At 33.2% G+C, this 20,061-nt stretch overlaps 1 protein-coding gene and 1 long non-coding RNA gene across 3 annotated transcripts; one reads left to right on the forward strand and one right to left on the reverse strand.

Moving 5' to 3' along the window:
* Window positions 1-3,149: 3,149 nt before the first annotated feature.
* LOC109339191 lies at window positions 3,150-5,637 on the forward strand. 2 transcript variants are annotated; one of them, XR_002106636.1, is made up of 4 exons: window positions 3,150-3,184; window positions 3,295-3,388; window positions 4,799-4,904; window positions 4,988-5,637. It is a non-coding gene; the product is annotated as an uncharacterized LOC109339191 (long non-coding RNA). The 2 variants fall into 2 exon arrangements; XR_002106635.1 differs by lacking the exon at window positions 3,150-3,184 and having other exon boundaries at window positions 3,237-3,388; window positions 4,988-5,636.
* An 8,759-nt stretch (window positions 5,638-14,396) lies between these two features.
* LOC109339193 (galactoside 2-alpha-L-fucosyltransferase-like) lies at window positions 14,397-17,776 on the reverse strand. Its single transcript, XM_019576604.1, has 2 exons — window positions 17,424-17,776; window positions 14,397-15,977 (listed from the first exon to the last, which is right to left on the reverse strand). The coding sequence occupies exons 1-2, from the start codon at window positions 17,650-17,652 to the stop codon at window positions 14,512-14,514; spliced, it is 1,695 nt and encodes a 564-aa protein (XP_019432149.1). The 5' UTR covers window positions 17,653-17,776; the 3' UTR covers window positions 14,397-14,511.
* Window positions 17,777-20,061: the final 2,285 nt, after the last annotated feature.

The following is a 20,061-nucleotide window of genomic DNA, read 5'->3' on the forward strand; positions in this document are numbered from 1 at the left end:
TTAAAAAAATAGGTGTTCATCTATATTAATAATATATAAGTTTTATACCGTGTTAATATTATTATTTATGTTTAATCATAATTAATTTTTCAAAAAATAATAATATAAATAAATTGTAAATATTGTATAAATATTTATGCTGATAATTGATAGATATTAAATTCTATTTACAGCTTACAACACCACCTATCACATCAATTTAAAGCTCTTGATACCACCCACACATCTTCATAAGACCTGATATTGTTCCAATGTCCCACTCTCTTTATCAAACCAACCTGAAACGAATCTTCAACTTCTCCAAACCTCCCAAATTTACTAAGATATTTTCACCAAGCAAAACATCTCTTAAAATTCAATCCATGGTTAGAAAACAACATATAATGCTTGAAATCATCATATCTGGACTTAAGAACATCTACCCAAAGAGCATCATCATTCTTGAGGAGAAATCATCTCCATTTTGCCAACAAGAAAAAAATTAAACCATTCTAATTTCTTGACTCCTTACCTTTTTTTATAAACTAGATCTCATTTCACACATGCAATTTTTTCTTTATATCACAACCGCGATAGTAAATTTCTTTGTAAACTAATTAAAATTTTCAACACCTTTATAGCAACTTTGTAAAATGAATGACATCAAACAAGAAGGGTATTCATAATGAAATGATAGGAGTACTTTTTGCTCCTTACATATAAACTTTCAAATATATAAAGTGTACGAGTTTTATACATTATCATTGTATTATTTATCATGTTATTTAATTATTATTGACTTTTTAAACCAAATAATACAAATAAATGATAAATAATATACTTAATATATATAAATTTTTACACTGAGCTTTTCACAGATATTATACTAATATAGATTTACCTTTCTAAGAAAACATCTACCTCTGAAATAGTCAGTAAGCCACTATCAGTAACTTACTTTAGGAATATGCTTCCAAATACCAAGCTTAAAGTAAATAAAACAGGATGCCAACTCCATGAAACTTAATTGCAGCTTAATCCAAAAATTTCTGCTTTTGTGAAAAATCACTTTCAGACAACACCTTCAACAGTTTTAATTGTCCGAAGGTTTTCCCAACTTGGCTTACCAATTATAATTGTGTCTATTGCAATAACAATATTTCCACTTCATAGTACTAAAAGCTTAAAACCTGGGAAAATATTCCTTGCCATAGGGCAAACTGCATTAAGCCATTTAGATCTAAGAAACTAAATTAAATTGAAAAAGTGCCAATAGATCTCCAATTTGAACTGCTTTAATTATAACCGGAAGGTACAAAGTACAAACTCTAATTCATCTCCTCCATTTTTTTTCAAACATGCCAAATATACCCATCGTGTAATGCTAAAGTCTTATTCGCTAAATCATACATAGTTTTAAAATCAACTTTTGATGTGGAACATTTTTCTCATATTTCCTAACATAATCAACAACTTTATTAAGTAACACCCCTCATCCATGTTAGAACAAAGAAATAAGAGTAAGGAATGAATGAAAGATGATTGAGAGAAAAATGAGTTGACTTGATTGAAGAATGAAATGAGTTAGTTATAATCTGTCGCGCCCGATTTTCGGCTGCACGACTTTGTTTAGAGTCACTACTACATTTTATAGTTAAAAATGTAGAAAAATCTTTTAAGAAAGGTATTAGCACCCTATCCGCCCGCCTTAAGCGGTACCCCTCATCTCATTAAAATATATGACGTTGTTATTATTATTATTATTATTATTATTTTTATTAAATTGCTTGGTTAATTAATTAATTTAAATGATCGAAACTATTTATTTATTTTTTTAGTTAAGCCTGACAAGATTGACCCTGGTCCTATGTATCCCTTTTAAGGGAACTGGTCCTATGTATCCCTTTTAAGGGAACTGGTCCTATGTATCCCTTTTAAGGGAACTGGTCCTATGTATCCCTTTTAAGGGAACTGGTCCTATGTATCCCTTTTAAGGGAACTGGTCCTATGTATCCCTTTTAAGGGAACTGGTCCTATGTATCCCTTTTAAGGGAACTGGTCCTATGTATCCCTTTTAAGGGAACTGGTCCTATGTATCCCTTTTAAGGGAACTGGTCCTATGTATCCCTTTTAAGGGAACTGGTCCTATGTATCCCTTTTAAGGGAACTGGTCCTATGTATCCCTTTTAAGGGAACTGGTCCTATGTATCCCTTTTAAGGGAACTGGTCCTATGTATCCCTTTTAAGGGAACTGGTCCTATGTATCCCTTTTAAGGGAACTGGTCCTATGTATCCCTTTTAAGGGAACTGGTCCTATGTATCCCTTTTAAGGGAACTGGTCCTATGTATCCCTTTTAAGGGAACTGGTCCTATGTATCCCTTTTAAGGGAACTGGTCCTATGTATCCCTTTTAAGGGAATCAAGGCTTACGTAGTTCTTTAAGTAAAAAAATGTTTATTGGTTGAGGATATTTAATTAAAGAAAATATATTTTTAGTAAAAAATATTCATTTTGCAAGTTTTGTTTATTATTGAAAAACAAAGTTTTTGTTTGGTTAATTTTTGTTATTTTAATTTAAAAATTAGAGTTTAATCGATTGAAAAGAAGCGGCGTAGCGCGACCTTTCGAAGATTTGACTAACTCTCAAAAGAGGCTTCCGGGACGACCTTCTCTCCATCTTTGATTAACTCTCAAAATTATATCAAAAACATTTGTTGTCATAGTAAAATGTTCTACCTATTGTTATTATTGGTAGTTATTATCTTTTATCATATGACGAATAATTTTTATTAGATTTTTGGTAGATGTTAATATAATTTATAGTGTTGTATAATAACATCATTATTGAACACATGATTAAGGTTTAAAGGAAAAGGGATTTGAATCCCTAATTCCTTGCTTGAACCTCATATCCCACGTCCCTGATACTTCACCATCTTCTTCAATGTTCCCGTTCGTCCTCCTAGCTCTTAGCAAAGGGAGTCACTCTCGGATGGAACCAATTTTAGCCAAAGGGTGCATGGTTACTCCTTATTACTCCGCGTTCGTTTCGGAAGATATCCTTAATCCTCCTTTTCTTCCCTTCCTTCTAATCGACGACTACAGAGGTGCCCTTACGGTGATGGCGAGACGACGGCAGGATGGCATGATGGTGATGGCTTGCTATTAGGGTTGTGATGGTTTTCGGGTAAGGGGTTTATTCGCGGTTGGGACATCCCTTCCCCTTTTCGTTCCGATAAAGGTGAATTCATCTCCTTTTCTACTTTTCGATTTTACTTGATTGGTTTTTGGTTGCTGCTTGGTTTTATTGAATAGGTGACTTGAGGGAGAATGAAGGCGGTATGGCGTGGTGGTTCGCGGTGGCTTTCCGACTCGGGGTTTCCTTTCTCACGATGATCACCAAAATGAGGTATGGATTTAGTTACCATCTTCAATTAATTATTTCCGAAAGGGTTGGGATTACCAAATTCTTAACAACTGGAAAATGATTCCTTTATTGGAGTTACTAGGAAATTAGGGGTATGCTCTCCCGTAAGCTTGATTCCGTTTGTTAGATAATTCTTTAATTAAGCCTCAGATTCGTGTTACCGACACATCATGATGATAAAGATGAGCATCCTCAGTTATTACTTTTCATTTTAACAACGTACATATAAGGCTCTTACTGAAAGTATATGTCTATTTATCTATTAGAGATGTATACTAAGTAAAACGTCATTTTGCTTGTATTTCATGAAAAAAATATTTTTTGAGATTAACTTGCGTTTCAACTTAGCACAAATATCTACGTTTCTGGACAACCGAGTAAACAACAGGCAGTTAATGTAAGCATATATATTTAGAATGCAAACTAAGAGATAAATGATATGTCTAATGAATACATCTTTTATGATCGGAATGCTTACCTGATTGTACGATTATCCTGGTATTCTGAGTGTATGCTCAGTGCTGTGATGTGTGTTCTGAATGTGCTATCCTCTTCTTGATAATTGTGCTATCTGTGGTCTGATTGTTGACTTATGGGTGTGGTATATCACTCTTTGATATATGCGTTGCAAATGTAGTTATTCTTAAACTCATGTGATATGTCTCTTTAACAACTGTGTATTGACTGTTCTCTGGTTTTTTTGTATGGTTATATGTTATGTATGTGATCTCTGTTTGGGGCTATGTAAGTGTATGTGTGTCTGGATTTTTCACTGGTTGTGTGTATTGCGTATTTTCTTCCCCCTTTGAATGTGTATCGTGATCCCCTTTTATAGCTTGATGTGGATTACTAAGTGGCTTTTTGGAAGCCCTCTGATTTACCAACTAATATAACTCTCGGTGACCTATTCATTTCCTGTTTTAATGTATTTGAAGCTGCCAATGAATGCCATCAAACCATACTGATAATGACAATCACATAACTGAAAAATGTCCCAACAACCAATGTTTTCTGATGATTGATCCTTAGGCTGCCCATTGCATTGTTGTTTTACTTTTACCCTTAATCTGGCTCATCATTGCCTATTATGAAAGTATAACTGAAGGCTTTTGGTTTGGTATTTGTCTATCTGGAATTCTAATCATTCATGCTTTTCATATGCAACTCTTGAATGCTTGCTACCATATGTCTATCCTGATTGTAACGTTTGCTGTATGTGTAACTCCTTTTTATCTTGAATTTCAATGATGATTCGAATAGTAACTACTGGCAAATGGTATTTGTTTTCTGACTTTTGCTGTTTTACATACTCTGATTATTCTTTCATTTTTACATAATGCTCAATGATTACTAAATCATTTTGCCACTCATTACTTCATTTAACATGACCAGGATTGCTGCCTAACCTTGCTGTTTTGGAATCTTTTTCTGAACATTCCCTACTGAAATGCCTTTTATGCTTACTGGAATACATAACTGAAAAGGAATATGCCAACTGGTGATGACTTCTGGTTTGCATTTCCTCTTTGAATTACTCGTATGACTGGTTTATAATATGCTTCTGTTTGTGTTGTTTGTCAGCTAGGATCTTATCCAGTAAAGGCATATTCTCTTTCTGTGCCTTACGGGTATGGGAGAAGAAAGCATAAGCTCTATCCGGTAAAATCATCTCTAGATTTGGTTTGCTTTATAATCATGGTGAATTCTCTTAGTGGATGGCTGCACAATAATTCTGGAAACTCCTGTTCTGCCCTGAAGTAATCTAGCACAGTGTAATGGTGCTAAAGGTGCCCTTCTTTACCATTTATTTCACTGATTCTGCCAGGATCCCAACAACTCCATTCCTAAGCATGATTGCTAGCTCCTCAATTCAAATCAACTAAGTTATTGGTGAGTATTATTATGCATGGGCACACCCAGTGAACGGACCAAGACACTTTGTGCTCTTACTTGGATTGTTAATTTGGTAATGGATTTGGATTGCGTTAGTTTCTTAGTGGCTTACTCTTTAAACATGCTTTCGCTATTAATCCCTTCTAATTGATCATTTGGATGCCCATCAAATTACTGCAGCGTTCATCTTCATGGCAAAACATCGAGTTTTAAACCTTTTGAACAGAAAATTCTAATGTTCACCCCCACTTGAACATGTATTTCCAGAACACGTTGTGTGTGGTTATGCTTGTATCCTCAAATTTTGTTACGCAACTACTCTGAAAGTGTGCTTTGGATTTTCAGGTATTGACAGGGGTTTCCATTCCATGTCATTAGAAGACTCGAGAAGCATTGGATTGACGCAAATGACTAGACCCATTTTGTCGTAATCAAACTCATCTTTATTGAATTGTTGTAATATCTTAAAAGAGCCTTTGATATGTTCTTTTGGATGATTCTATTCCAACGATTTTAGTTGGTATACGTATTGACTATGAATTATTTGTATCAACATATTATTATGCTCGGATAGACTTTTTCATAAATGATGGAATTGACAAGAGACACCATGAGATCTAATGATCGCATTGTAGCAGGATATGCATGATCCGCACAAGATAGGTTGACGACTAGAAAATTAAATATAATGTGTTATGCCCATTAATAATTTTGAAAACATTTATAATTCATCAACTGATATGTATTTTAAGACGTTATATGACCTTGATTATGTAGCAATCCCAATGCAAAATTATTAATCTAATCGAATGGAATTGGTAAAAATGTTTCTAATCGTTGGTTACGAACTAGACATTCACAAAACAAATCCAATTAGTCTTGAAATACTTCACAAATATGTTTATTCCGAACTTGTTGTTTTGAAATTTTTGTACACTTTAATGTTTTAATCAAGTCTGCCAAAAGGGAGTGTTCACAAGTAACACCCCTCATCCATGTTAGAACAAAGAAATAAGAGTAAGGAATGAATGAAAGATGATTGAGAGAAAAATAAGTTGACTTGATTGAAGAATGAAATGAGTTAGTTATAATCTATAAATGACAAGTCTATTTATAGTAACCAAAGCTACTATCTACTTAACTACCAAAACTAAAATTTGAATTATAATTCTAACACTCCATGATTCAAATTCAGTAACAACAATCAACAACAACAACAACACTAAGAGGTTGATAATCAACCTTTCAAGATTTGTCTTTCAATCTTCTTCCTCAATTCTCTAAATCTTTTAATGTTCAATGGCTTTGTCATGATGTCTGCCAATTGAGCTTCGTTTTTGCAATGAACCAACTTGACTCTTCCTTCTGCTACTTGATGTCTTAAGAAGTGATACTTGGTTTCTATGTGTTTACTCCTACCATGAGAAACATGATTCTTTGCCATGTCAATGGTTGATTTGCTATCTACAAATAGTTCCATAGCAGCTTCACTTTCGATGCCCAATTCCAGTAACAAAGAGGAAATCCACAGTGCTTGGCAAGTAGTGTGATAAGCTTTTATGTATTCAGCTTCACAGGTTGAGAGAGCCACTACCTTCTACTTCTTTGAGCACCATGAGATTGGTGCTCCAGCTATCATAAAGAAATGCCCCATAATGCTCTTTCTGTACATCACATCACTAGACCAATCTGAGTCAGAGTAGGCCACAAGGTGTGAGCTAATCTTCTCATATTGGTGAGGGAGACAATTCCAAAATCTAGAGTTCCTCTTAGGTATCTTAGAATCCTTTTGGCTGCTATCATGTGAGAGTGTCTTGAATCACTCATGAATTTGTTGTTCATGCCTACATTGAAGGAGATTTCTGGTATAGAGTGACAAATGTACCTTAAACTTCCCACAATTTTCCTGAATAAGGTTGCATCAACATCAGCTATATTGTCATAGTGATCTAGCTTCGAGTTCATTTATGTTGGTGTTTCTGAGGTGTTGCAGTTCAACATGTTGAACTTGGTTAGTATCTCAAGCAGGTTCTTTCTTTGGTGCATGAATAGTCCTTTTTCCAATTCAGCATGTTGAACTTGGTTAGTATCTCAAGCAGGTACTTTCTTTGGTGCATGAATAGTCGTTTTCTAGTGTATTGAAACTCAAGACCAAGGAAACATGAGAGGAGGCCTAGATCAGTCATCTCAAATTCAACTTTTCGATTACACTTTAGAACTTCTATTCCTTTTGATTTGCTCCATATTATTAGAAGGTCATCCACATACAAGCAAATGAACAAAACTCCACAATTTTGATTTAGGGACTTGATGTACAAGCCATATTCTATTGAACATTTCTAGAATCCTAAGTCAAAGAGGAACTTGTCAATCCTCTTATTCCATGCTCCAACTGCTTGTTTTAAGCCATAGAGTGTCTTCTTCAGTCTTAATACCTGGTCCCCATTGCCTTTGCTAATGAATCTAGGAGGTTGATTAACAAATTACTTCCTCTAATGGATCATTGAGGAAAGTTGACTTCACATCTAATTGCCATAATTTCCATTTCTTCCAACTAGCTAGAGCCACCATGAGTCTTACTGTTTCCAGTCTAGCAACTGGTGCAAACACTTCAGAGTAGTCAAGTCCATACTTTTATATAAAAATATTTCCAACTAATCTTATTTTGTGCTTTGCAATTGTGCCATTTGGTTTTAGTTTGACCTTAAAGATCCACTTGACTGCTACATTGGAACCTTCTTAGTAGGCAAGGTACCCAATTCCCAAATGTCATTCTTCTCTATAGACTTGATCTCTTCTAGCATTGCTTCTCTCCAAGCGCTACCTGAAATTGCTTCTTCAAACCTAACTGATTCAACATCAGTCAATAGAGCTAGTTGTTGAACAAGATCTCCTTCTACATTTATTGCATCATCTGAATATAGTTGAAAGTCTCTCAGCCAAGATGGAAATGTTTCGTGTCTTTGTGTTCTTTCACCAGCTTCATGGAATGTCTCTGCAATTGTGTATATCACATCGTCTTCTCTTGATAATTCATCATTTTCCCAATCCAATTGCAGACTTGTCACATGTGTGATTCTGTCTCGAGACCACTTCCATGATTCACCTTTTTCAATATGCACATCTCTACTAAACATGACTTGATTTTTTATAGAGTTGTATAACTTGTATGATCCAGTAGAGTTGTAGCTAATGAGGATCACAGGTTCATTCTTGTTGTCGAGTTTCTTTCTTCTTTGAATTGGAATGTGAGTGTAGCAAAGTGAACCAAACACTCTTAGATATCTTGCTGGAGGATTTATTCCAGACCATGCTTCTTCAGGTATCACTGAGTCTAGTTTCTTAGTTGGACATTTGTTGAGAACAAATACAATTGTGGTAGCAGCCTCACCCCAAAAGCTGTGTGGTAGATTTTTTGTCTTCAACATAATCCTAATCATGTTGAGTATTGTCTTATTTCTCCTATCTACAATTCCATTATGTTGAGGTGTGTAGGGATAAGTTACCTCATGCACAATGCCTTGATCCTTGCAGAATTCTGAAAGTGGTCCTGATGTGAACTCACCACCTCCATCTGTTATAAGAATCTTGATATTCTTGCCTGACTTCTTTTCCACCAATCTCTTGAACTTCTTGAAGATTGATAGAGCTTCACTCTTGAGTTTGATGAGATAGATCCATAATTTTCTACTTAATGCATCTACAAATGTTACAAATTATTTATTGCCTCCTAGTGATGGAACATCAAATGGCCCACACACATCTGAGTAGACAATCTGCAGCAAATCCTTGGCTCAAGAGGCAGTGAAGTTGCTAAATGAATTTCTAGGTTGCTTGCTGATGAGACAACTTTCACACACCTTTTTTGGAATCTGTGTTGAGGGTAGGCCTATAACCATATCCTTGGATTTGAGTAAGCTCAAATCTTTGAAGTTCAGGTGACAAAATCTCAGATGTCACAACCAAGAATATTCATATACCATGACAGATAGACATTGAGACTCGACATTTGCTAAGCTTATATGAAAAGTTCTATTTGATGCCATGGTTGCTCTCATGACTAACCTCTTTTTCTGATCATAGATTTCTAATGATCCATTGAGCAATTCCATTGAGAATCGTTTCTCTAATAATTGTCCCATACTAATCAAGTTACTTTTCATATTTGGTACATAGAGTACATCAGTGATCATTGCTTAATTCTCATCCTTTTTGTTGATCAAGACATCACTTGTACTCTCAACTTGGATCACCTTGTTATCAGCAAATCTAACAATACTTTTCCTTTTCTCATCAAAATTAACTAACCAATTTCTATATCCGATCACATGGATCGAGCAACCAGAATCAATATACCAAATGTCATTATTCTTACTAACCTAACTTATGACCATCATAAGCAAAAGTGGCTAGTCATCATTTTCTGCCTCAATCTCTTCTTTGGCGATATGTGTTTCATTATGTTGTTCGCTTCTATTGTCATCTTGTGCAAATGAGGATTTGCATTCAGTTGAAAAAAATGGTCAATCTTGCCACAATTGAAACACCTGATCTTCTTTCTATCCACTGTTTTTCTTCCTCCACGCCAATGATTTAAGCCACCTTTTCTTATTGAACTTTCTGGCTTGTCATGATCAAACTTGTCTTGATCTCTACTTTGGAAATTTTTGTGACTTGCACCTCGAAAACTCCCTTTGCCCCTTCCATGAAATATATTTCTTCCTCCCCACGAGCATGCATAACATTCATGTGTGAGGCAATTCTATTGAAGAACTGACCCACCTTTTCATTTGCATCAACTCGTATTGTCTCCTAAGAGTCTGCAATCTTACTTTATTCAATTGTTCAGCTCCGTGGTTGCAGGCTTCAAGGACCAACCATGCTTCCTTTGAGTTGGTTGCACCAGAGATTTTTTCGAAGTGTACTTCATCTATACATTGATGCAAGAGGAACATTGCTTTGCAATCCTTGTTCTTGTTCTCCTTGTATACTATTCTTTTTTCATTTGATGCTCATTCATCAAGAGTGGGATAACATTGTTCTATAATTTCATCAACATCTTGGTATCCCATAATTGCTTTCATGTGTATCTTCCATCAATTTTAATTCTTGGCATTAAGAATTGGGAGGTTTACTGGAAAATTTGTTTCACTCAGTCTCATGGTGCTTTTCTGAATTTTCTGAATTAGATGAAAGTTTCTTTATTGATCTTGAACCTATGTTCTTGATACAAAGAAATAAGAGTTAGGAATGAATGAAAGATGATTGAGAGAAGAATGAGTTGACTTGATTGAAGAATGAAATATGAGTTAGTTACAATCTATAAATGGTAAGTCAATTTATAGTAACCAAAACAACTAACTACTTAACTAACAAAACTGAATTTTGAATTACAATTCTAACAATCCAAAACTTTTCTATAAGAGATTAGAGATAAATGCTAATTGATAGCAAGAAATAAAGGGATTTACAATATTGTCAAGTATTGATGCCAACAACTTCCAAATGTCTTACATAGACAACCAAGAAGAGATATTAGTTAATGCTCACTTATGATTTGTTTGTGAATTTAGTTTTGGAGGGGAAAGAAAATAAATGGAAGGCTTCAAAGTTATCTCACAAGTATATTTCATGACTTTCAAGTCTTTCATTTCTCTTTATTCCTCTCCAAAATTCAACTCACAAACAGACTCTTATAAAGATTATAGACTTTCACAATCATCGCTAAACCACCATAAACAACACTTTCTCTCTAATAACGTGTCAAAATACTTGATGTATTCAAAATTAAACTTGTTTGATTCATATAATCCACCTTGAATAAAAGTTTGGTTTGTGTTTCTCATGAACATGTCTTTATTACTTGACACTTATCGATAACATAGTCCAATTCTTCCTTGTCTAAAGGTTGTAAGAATTTAGTATTTTATTCCAAACCAAGCATAAGGAAAGGTACAATGATAGAAATACAGATATGACACCAAGAGTTAATGATTGAATGACAGACTAGTTCATTTTCTTCAAGATGTTTCATAGTATTTCCAAAATTGTACAAGTAGATTATCAATCATGATGTCCCCAATATAAAATAACACAAATCACTTAATCGAAAACCCCCTACATGGTGGAAACTATTCTAGAATTACACCCACAACTATGCTACTCCCACATTGTATACCTATTGTCACTCTAAAGTGTCATGAAAAGAAAGAGGGTGAAGAAGGCCAGAAATGCTTTAGTAGAGAATGATAGAGAGAAAGAAGAAGTTGAGGAAATGTGCTCCAACTGGTGCATTTTGTCAAGAGCTTGAAGGCTCTATTTATTGGTATGGCAACCCAAACCGCCAAAAGGGTAACCGACTAAATCACATATGATAAAAAAAATTGATAGTCAGATAACGCATAAGTTGAGCATGCACTAGTTGTGTGGGACGTAGTTGTGTGCGCTGGCAATGCGAGACGTAGTTGGCGTGTGCCCCACGTTCAAAATGTGTATTCAACGCATGATTACATGTAAGGGCATGCTGGCATGGTCCATTTTTATTAAAAAATAGGCAGTTTCTTTAAAAATATTTACAAGTTTGAACTTGAGCATGAGTCGTGTTGTGCTATGTTGACCTAACCGATAATTGTGCATGTGTGTTCATGTATTAAGCGATCTTTCCACCACAAACCTTGTTCGTTTTGGGCCACATCCTAGGAAGCATAAATCTTATTTATAAACACTCTTTAAGTATTTTCTGTATTTAATGTGAGACTTCTTTTTATCATTTCATACTTTTTTCTAAAATAAACTGACAATCCCCAACTTGAAATTATAAAAGAAATACGTATGAGTGGTAGTAGATTCTATAATATTTTGCATAAGCATATATGTCTTATGACTTAAACCTTTGCATAATGAGTAAGATTCAGATTTTATTACAGTGACTCGTAGTCTTGAACTCTATCTCTAACATTAAACCACACACAATCTTTTCAATGGTGTATTTTATAAATCTTGTGCATTAAAAGATTATTATGCATGTCTATCCCAATATAGTGAATGCTCTAGAAAATTGTTCCCATAAAAATTCATAGGAAGCAGACCCACTTTCACATTCATATAGGTGAGTTTATTAAGAATACTCTCATAATCGAGGTACCTCACTCCAATTAGAGTATAGATCTCATTAAAAGATTCTATTAATTCAACCTATCATTACTTCAAAATTTTTGCTTTTTATATAGTATGTTCATCTTATATCACTTAATGACTAGTTACCTATTGAATCTATTTCTTGGGATCTCTAGTCAGCTAGGTCAAGTTGCTATCAAGAGTGGTTCATCTTTCTAAGAGTAATAGTCTCATTCTTTTTAAAGTATGTTGGACTTTCTCACTAGTGAGTCATTTCGTCAAATGATATGCTAGATTCTCATCAATACATACATCATTCACTCTAACAACCCCAATTTATAGTAACTCTCTAACAATGAACAATGGTGATATTATCGTAATGAGTCGGCACAGTTGGTATCAGTTTTTCTCATAAGGGAATATCTACAAGCAAACCTCTTAGCCAACTTGTTTCTTCACTAGCAGCTACTAGTATTATTATCTCATATTTCATAGTGATCTGGGCTAAAATAGTCTATTTCTTTGACTTATAAGAAACAGATCTTCTAGCTATGCTAAATATATAGCCAATGATTGCTTTGAAATCATTTGAAAGAGTGTTCCAATCTGCATCACTATATCCTTCAAAGATAGTGGAAAATCTTTTATAATGTAACCCGGGGATGTAATTCATTTTCAGACTTGTGATGAATGCATTTGTCACTTCTATTCACCTTAAATCCTTCCGAGATAATTAAATTGTCAACTTTTTCATACCAATTCTTAGGTGTTTTCTTAAGACCATATATAAAGTTATCAAACTTGCACACCTTATTTTCTTACCCCTAAATTACAAACCCTTTAGATTGCTCCATGTAGAATTTTTCTTCCAATTCACTATTTAAAAAAAGTGGTTTTAACATTCATTTTGTGTATTACTAAATCATATAAGGTGACAAGAGAAATTAGTATCCTAATGAATATTACTTCGGTGACTGGTAAAAATGTGTCAAATAAATTTAGATTATCTTTTTGCCCTAAAACCTTTTGCTTACGTGGCCTTATATGTATGTCCCTCCTTTGTAAACAATTGAACATATGTATAACTAGAACATGTTTAGGCTCTAGTCAATGTAAAGGTTTGAATTTACTATATTTTTCTAATATTCATTACAAATAGGCATACAATATTCCTATCAATGTATTACATTTTTTATTTTCAATGTAAGGTTTTGAAACCATGGAATAATTAGGATTGTTAGCCTATGTTATTATGGTCCTATAACAAAATACATTTTCAAATATATGGTTGTACTTCAATTTTAATGCAAGGTCTTGAAATATTATTTCAATGACTTATATAAATGAGGAGGAATATGTTTACACTCAAATTAAGTTACACTAATTATTTGAGCTCTTCTTGCACCTTTGATCTCTTTTCCTCCCTTATAACTCCTAAACAGGGCTTTAGAGTAATTTGGGTATAAAGTTAAAATATGATAATGTATCTATCATCTATCCTATGATCATATAGATATTTCTCACTTTACATTCAAATTGCCTTAGGAGGAACCACAGATCATGATAGCCAAAAGAACAATGGTTACTCTACCTCGTAATGATCATCACATGCCAATGATTACTCGGCATAGTTATAGGGGAGCACATTTTTTATGTTCCAAAAAGTGTGTCAGTCTATTTGTCATCACTTGTGATTGGTCATAAAATATTTAATTATTGAACTGTTAACTTAAATACATTTTTCTAACCAATCACACCAAACGACATTTTTTGGGACTGCAAATGAACTCATAGCTATGGGATGAAATTGGATCACATTCTGTTTCTACAGGCTTGATATTTGAGAAAATTGTTTCTCTGAATAAGCAAAATGATTGTAAAATTTGCATGAAACTCACTCAGTCACTGGTTCTTTGTTTACCCAATTCATGTACACAAAAAAAGACATTTATAGTTTAGTTTCATTCATGAGACAGAGAGACAGATAAAGTTTTCATTTTGGCAAAAGACATCACTAGCAAACTAATGTTTTATCATTATGTATTGTACTCCAAAAACAATGAGATGAGAACCTATCACTATATATATATAGGAAGCTATAAATCATTATTACTATCAGTATCAACCAAGGTAAGGCCCCAACTCATATCTTCACAATGTCTCACATGAGGTACAAGATTACCTGTATCAGCTCCAGTCTTTCTCTTACAATCATAAAATGGGGGAGCATGAAAACATGGTTCCATTGACTTGGCTCTACCACAAGCTGGATTTGGTGTTGTATGATTCTCAGGTTTGTAAAGAATCCATGGTTTCAAACCTCCAAGGCCTTGTGCCACATAGCCGAATGTTGACCAAGCACTTGTGACTAACACATCAGTAAGACTCAGGAGATACATTTCTGCCCATGCTTTCCTGTTGTGTGATTTCTTATCTGTCTGCTGATACTCTTCATGGCTTGGCTGGTAAACCCCAATCACATCACCAGTTATAGTTGGATGTTCCCAATATATAGTCCTTAAATTGTCGAAGTACCCGAAACTCAAAGATGTCATCAGAACAGCTTTTGTACTTGATGTTCTTGGTGGAGGGATAAAAGTTTTTTGTTTATCAACTTCAGGAAGTACCTTTTGCTGCAAGGTACATGCCAAAATTTGATCCATTACATGTTTATGTGGACCGGCTTCAATTTCGAAGACTCTGATTTGTATACCAATCCTCTCATCTGCCTTTTCTAAGTAAGCTTTATAGTACCTTGTGATGAGGCCCCACACATGGTTTGTGGGGTGAAAAAGATATCTACCCAAGTGGTGGAAGACAGTTGATTTGTTAGGGAATAATCTGATAAGTTCTGGCTCGAAAGAAGGGCTTAAGAAAAGTGATGGAACAAAGTAGTTGTCAGTTTTCATAATTAACCAGGGAACTTCACTAAAACTTTTTTGGTGTTGATCACAGAAAAAAAGTTTATCATGATCTTTATAATCATGAGCCAGATGCAAATACAAGAATGATGGTAAAGATTCAGAAGAAGTGCTTAAGATGTTATTCTTGAGCATGTTTCCATAAGAATCAGGAGACTTCTGCTCATACAAATCAAATTTACTTTTGAGGGGAAAGTTATTAGGAAGTAACCATGAATTATCTGGAAATGGCTCACAGAAAAGATCATGTATTTCCTTGCCTGGATCAACAAGCAGGACTCTATTTGTGAGGATAGCATACAGAAACGCCGATGCTATTGTTAATATCTTGTTCCCCAAGCCACTGAATGATACCCAAACCACATACTTGCACTCTGAATTTGCAGAACTAATGCTTTGAGTTTGACCTAGTTGAAGTTGTTTTAAAGTTCTATTGTAGGATTCAGTATAGGGTCCGCAGCGTTTATGGAGTTCTTCATAACTTCGAAGCTTGGAGATGAGATAAGAAGAAGGTTTATAGGGCGAAGTTTTTCGATATAAACTAGACTGATACCGGCTCAAACAAGAGCCTTCATGATGCCCATGAGCAAGGAGTCCACCAAGAAATTTGTCTTTTGACATATTAGATGAATCTGCTGAACCTATAAATTGTATAAGAAAGCGATTTAACAACAAATCACAAGTAAATAGAGTCATGATAAAGCTTCCCAGTGTCGTAGTTTAAAATTACTGAAAAATAGTGTAGTGCAAAGGTTTCAATAGTGTCATTAAAAGATTTGCATATAAGAATATTAAATGCAGATTAGCTACACATTTATTGTTTCTTCTTGGATCCATCAAGGAAGCAGTTCCCTAAAACTTGTTGGTTTTCTATTTTTTGTTTCTTACACAGTCATGTTGTTGTAACATGTAGAATTCTTACTCATATATGTATACAATATATGTCTATTCCAGAATAACATGAATAATATACCTATTACCAACCCATCCAGCTAAGCTTATATTATACATTTATACATGAAGAAAGCATCCAGCTATGCTTATATTTCACATGGCACTCGGTCTCTTCGCTTGCAATGGTAGGCTAGGTACATTTACTATCCCAGACCCCACTAGGTGCGGTCCTCTTGCACTGAGCTGCTCTTTTTTAACAAATTTCATTCTCAACTCACATACCTGCATACTGCCATCATCATCACTCTCCTCTCTCTCTCTCTCTTTGTTTTATTACTATGATCAAGAATTTCTAGTTGGCACTTTATATAAAGCTGGCTAGTCATTCTCATTTCCAATGCATCAATTATTTAAAATTATGATCACCATATTGCAATTTGCAGGTGTAGTGGTCTTCATAAATCGTAATTACAATTGCGGCCTCATGAGCTACATTTCCTCACAATCATACACAACTTATAAAACCCTCCATCCTAAAACCATGATCCTAACGTACACACAACCTCAAAAAAAGAAGAAATGGTATTGACTTATAAGATATCTAATTTCCTCTATAGGGGTTCTCCAAAACTTAGCAGATATATGCATATAGCTAGATTAAATGTGTGCCATAGAGAAAAAGACAACCACCTTTGGAAATTATAATAGCAACGATGAAATTCCAAGTTGTTCCATTGATCATAGTAATATCAATAGAACAAAATACATAACCAACATTGGGATATTAACTCTTTGCACAGAAAATAATCGGTATACTTTCCGCAATCTTACTCAATGGAAAAAGAAAACAACTCAAAGCTATGGTTTAAGACAAATTCTCTCTTTCCATTAATAATTACAAAAAAATCAATTTCATTTCTTGCTTTTAAATCTCTTTATCTTATCATCATTTATGTTTCAGACTAATTAAAATACGTTATTCAATTAAATAAAAAAAACATAAAAACAAAATTAAATTAATTGGTGTAAATTTATTGGACAAACGGAGGAAGAGAAGTGTTTTTTTTTGGACAGCTGATTTCTTTACCATTTAAATATGTACATTGTTTTATGTGCAAAGACAACGTTTTTTAAAATCCAAACACGCTCTCTTCCAAAAACACATTATCATCAACAGAACAACAATATCGTACCATGTTCAGCAATCAAGGTGCCATTGTGAGACATTCTGTTCAAAGTTCTTTCTTGATCGAAACCCATCTTCAGATAGGAGGAAGGATTGGGAAAAGTTAACCTGAGTATCATGAGCAATGGAATAGCTATAATGAAAAGTGCCAAGAATTTGATCAAACTCATTGTTTTGGAACCGAATTTTGTGGCTGCGAACCGAGATGATCGAACTGGTCTTTGATCAGGAAACATGGTATGGTGGAATCAATGTGGTTTCTGATTCAAAGCGTTCATATCTTTTGAAAGCAAAAATGGGAAATACAGAGGGAGGTGTTGTAAGCTGTGTGGACTAAGAGTGTAAGGATATATTTGACTAATTCACATCCTCTTTCGGAATAGTGAGTCCAAAATGGAAAGAAACTCTGCTGAGAATAAATAGTCACCATTTATTATTTTATTTGGTAAGAACCATAAACTAAGATAGATATATCGACTGTTTTCATTTAGCATTACAAGGTTCTATTAAATATTTGTTTGATTACACATTTCTAAAAGAATTAATCATTTATCCTTAAAAAAACATCTTTAATAATATAAAAAATATAGACATAAATATTACTTACCTAAACCAAAACACAAATACATTCTTTTTTCACGTATATTTTGTAATAATGAATATATATGATAAATTTATATGCATAATTTAAATTATTGAAATAATAATAAAAGAAATTGTATATATAATATTAAAGTAATAATAAAGTTATAATATTTTATTAAAAGATATGTTTATAAATATGTTAGAAGACATATTTATGAATACGTGACTATTTACAAAAAGTTATTATTTTGTTGCGAGTATTTTTAGATATAAATAAAGGCAGAAGGGAAGACTTTTTGTAGATTAAAAGGTAGTGAAGTCAAACCAATGACGTGACAGCTAGCTGATTGGTTGAACAATTTGTTACCCTAATTTGTTAGAGCAACCGAATTCCTAAATAATATTTTGATTCTTATTTAGTTTCGTTTATAATTTATTAAACATTCCTATAAATATAATATTTATTTTTTATATAATAATAAATATTATTCTTATTCTTGTTTGAATTTTATAATTTACTCCATATCATTTCTTTCTTTTCATTTATGTCTTTTTGGGGTCCACATAACACAACAATATTTTTGTGCAAGAAGTATGTTTAAAAAATAAAAAACTATAAACATTCGTACTTTAAAAATAATGAGGTGAAAATGGGTTGATGGAGATGCTCTTAATTGGATTCTTATGGTGACAAATTCATTATGGGATTTGATCACCGTTTAAAATTAATGATCAAATTATGTATTTGGAAATTGAGAGGTATATTTTTGGTCGAATTGTGCTGGTAGTATATCACTAGGACACGAGTTACCAAAAGGTTCTTATTATAGTACACGTTTTACATGGTTTTTGTTTTCCTTTTCATAACAACATTCTTAAATTGATATGCATTAATTTTTAATTTTTATATATCTGACCTAATTAAAAACATTGATTATCTTTATTTTTTGTTATTATCATTTAGAACATCAATTAATGGCAATATTAACTAAGGGTAGGATTATAATCCTATAATATTTATAACAAAATCAAGAAAAATAATTATTTTTATTGATATGTACAATTGGAAATATCTTATAATAAGGATAAGAGGATGTAACTTCTTAGTGATAAACATGGTAAGAGGATGTAACTTCTTAGTGATAAACATGGATTGAGTATTTATGGATAATTAACCCTAAGCAAGTAAAATTTATTGAATTTAGTTGATTTGGAAGTTCACATCTGTTGTCTCACTCCTTTGTGTGTCACTCCACGTGGAATGAAATATGATTGGTCAGAAAAATATTTAATAATTATAATTTTAACTTTAATAATTTTTTAAACAATTAGATTTTATGGTACATGACGTGGTACAAAAAGTAATAATTTTAACTCCCTTCATTTGTGTATATGCAGTTTGGCTTTGTGGTTTTGAATTGAATTAATCATTTGTTTTACCCAAAGGAATTTTCTAGTACTATAGGTAAAGAATTGATTTTTTCTAGTTTGTATATGGTTACTTTTCCAATATTAGTTTTAACATTGATACATAGGGAATCAATAATACCTTAAACCATTACATCAATTTTATGATAGTAGTATTGTTTCACTACTTTTCATCCTTTTATAGAACTATCTTAAGAAACTTTACGCCAACTATTGAATTTAAATAATGTAGTTAAATAACCAAAAATAATAATAATGTAGTAATAGCATTAAATTTGTTAACGACGACAATTATTTTTCTAGAGTTATCCTTATAATTATTGGGACTCATTATAACTCTATGCTGTTTAAATAAGAATGTTTAGTAGACAAATTGGATGAAGTATTATAAAAAGCACCAAAACAAAGTTCTTAAAATGTCTGATGGAAACAGTTGCCTGTAATTAAAAATGAGCTAATTCAATCGGTCAAATCTAGATTGATATGTATCGTACAATGTTAAAAATGAAGGTTTAATTTTTTATAACAATATTTATTAGAAAGAAAAATTACGAACCTAAAATAATTAATTTCTTGTAAGGAAAATGATTAACACAAAAGAATCAACCGTAATATAAGATAATATCATTCTA

This window comes from Lupinus angustifolius, unplaced genomic scaffold (assembly GCF_001865875.1).
Source record: "Lupinus angustifolius cultivar Tanjil unplaced genomic scaffold, LupAngTanjil_v1.0 Scaffold_60_115, whole genome shotgun sequence".
Classification (NCBI taxonomy): Eukaryota; Viridiplantae; Streptophyta; class Magnoliopsida; order Fabales; family Fabaceae; genus Lupinus; species Lupinus angustifolius.

Bases quoted from the DNA above. Each gene is read 5' to 3' on its own strand.
- LOC109339193 (XM_019576604.1), bottom strand. From the start codon at position 17,652: ATGTTTCCTGATCAAAGACCAGTTCGATCATCTCGGTTCGCAGCCACA. The intron at 15,978-17,423 runs GTACGATATTGT...TACAATTTATAG, and splicing joins CACCTTGATTGCTGAACATG to GTTCAGCAGATTCATCTAAT.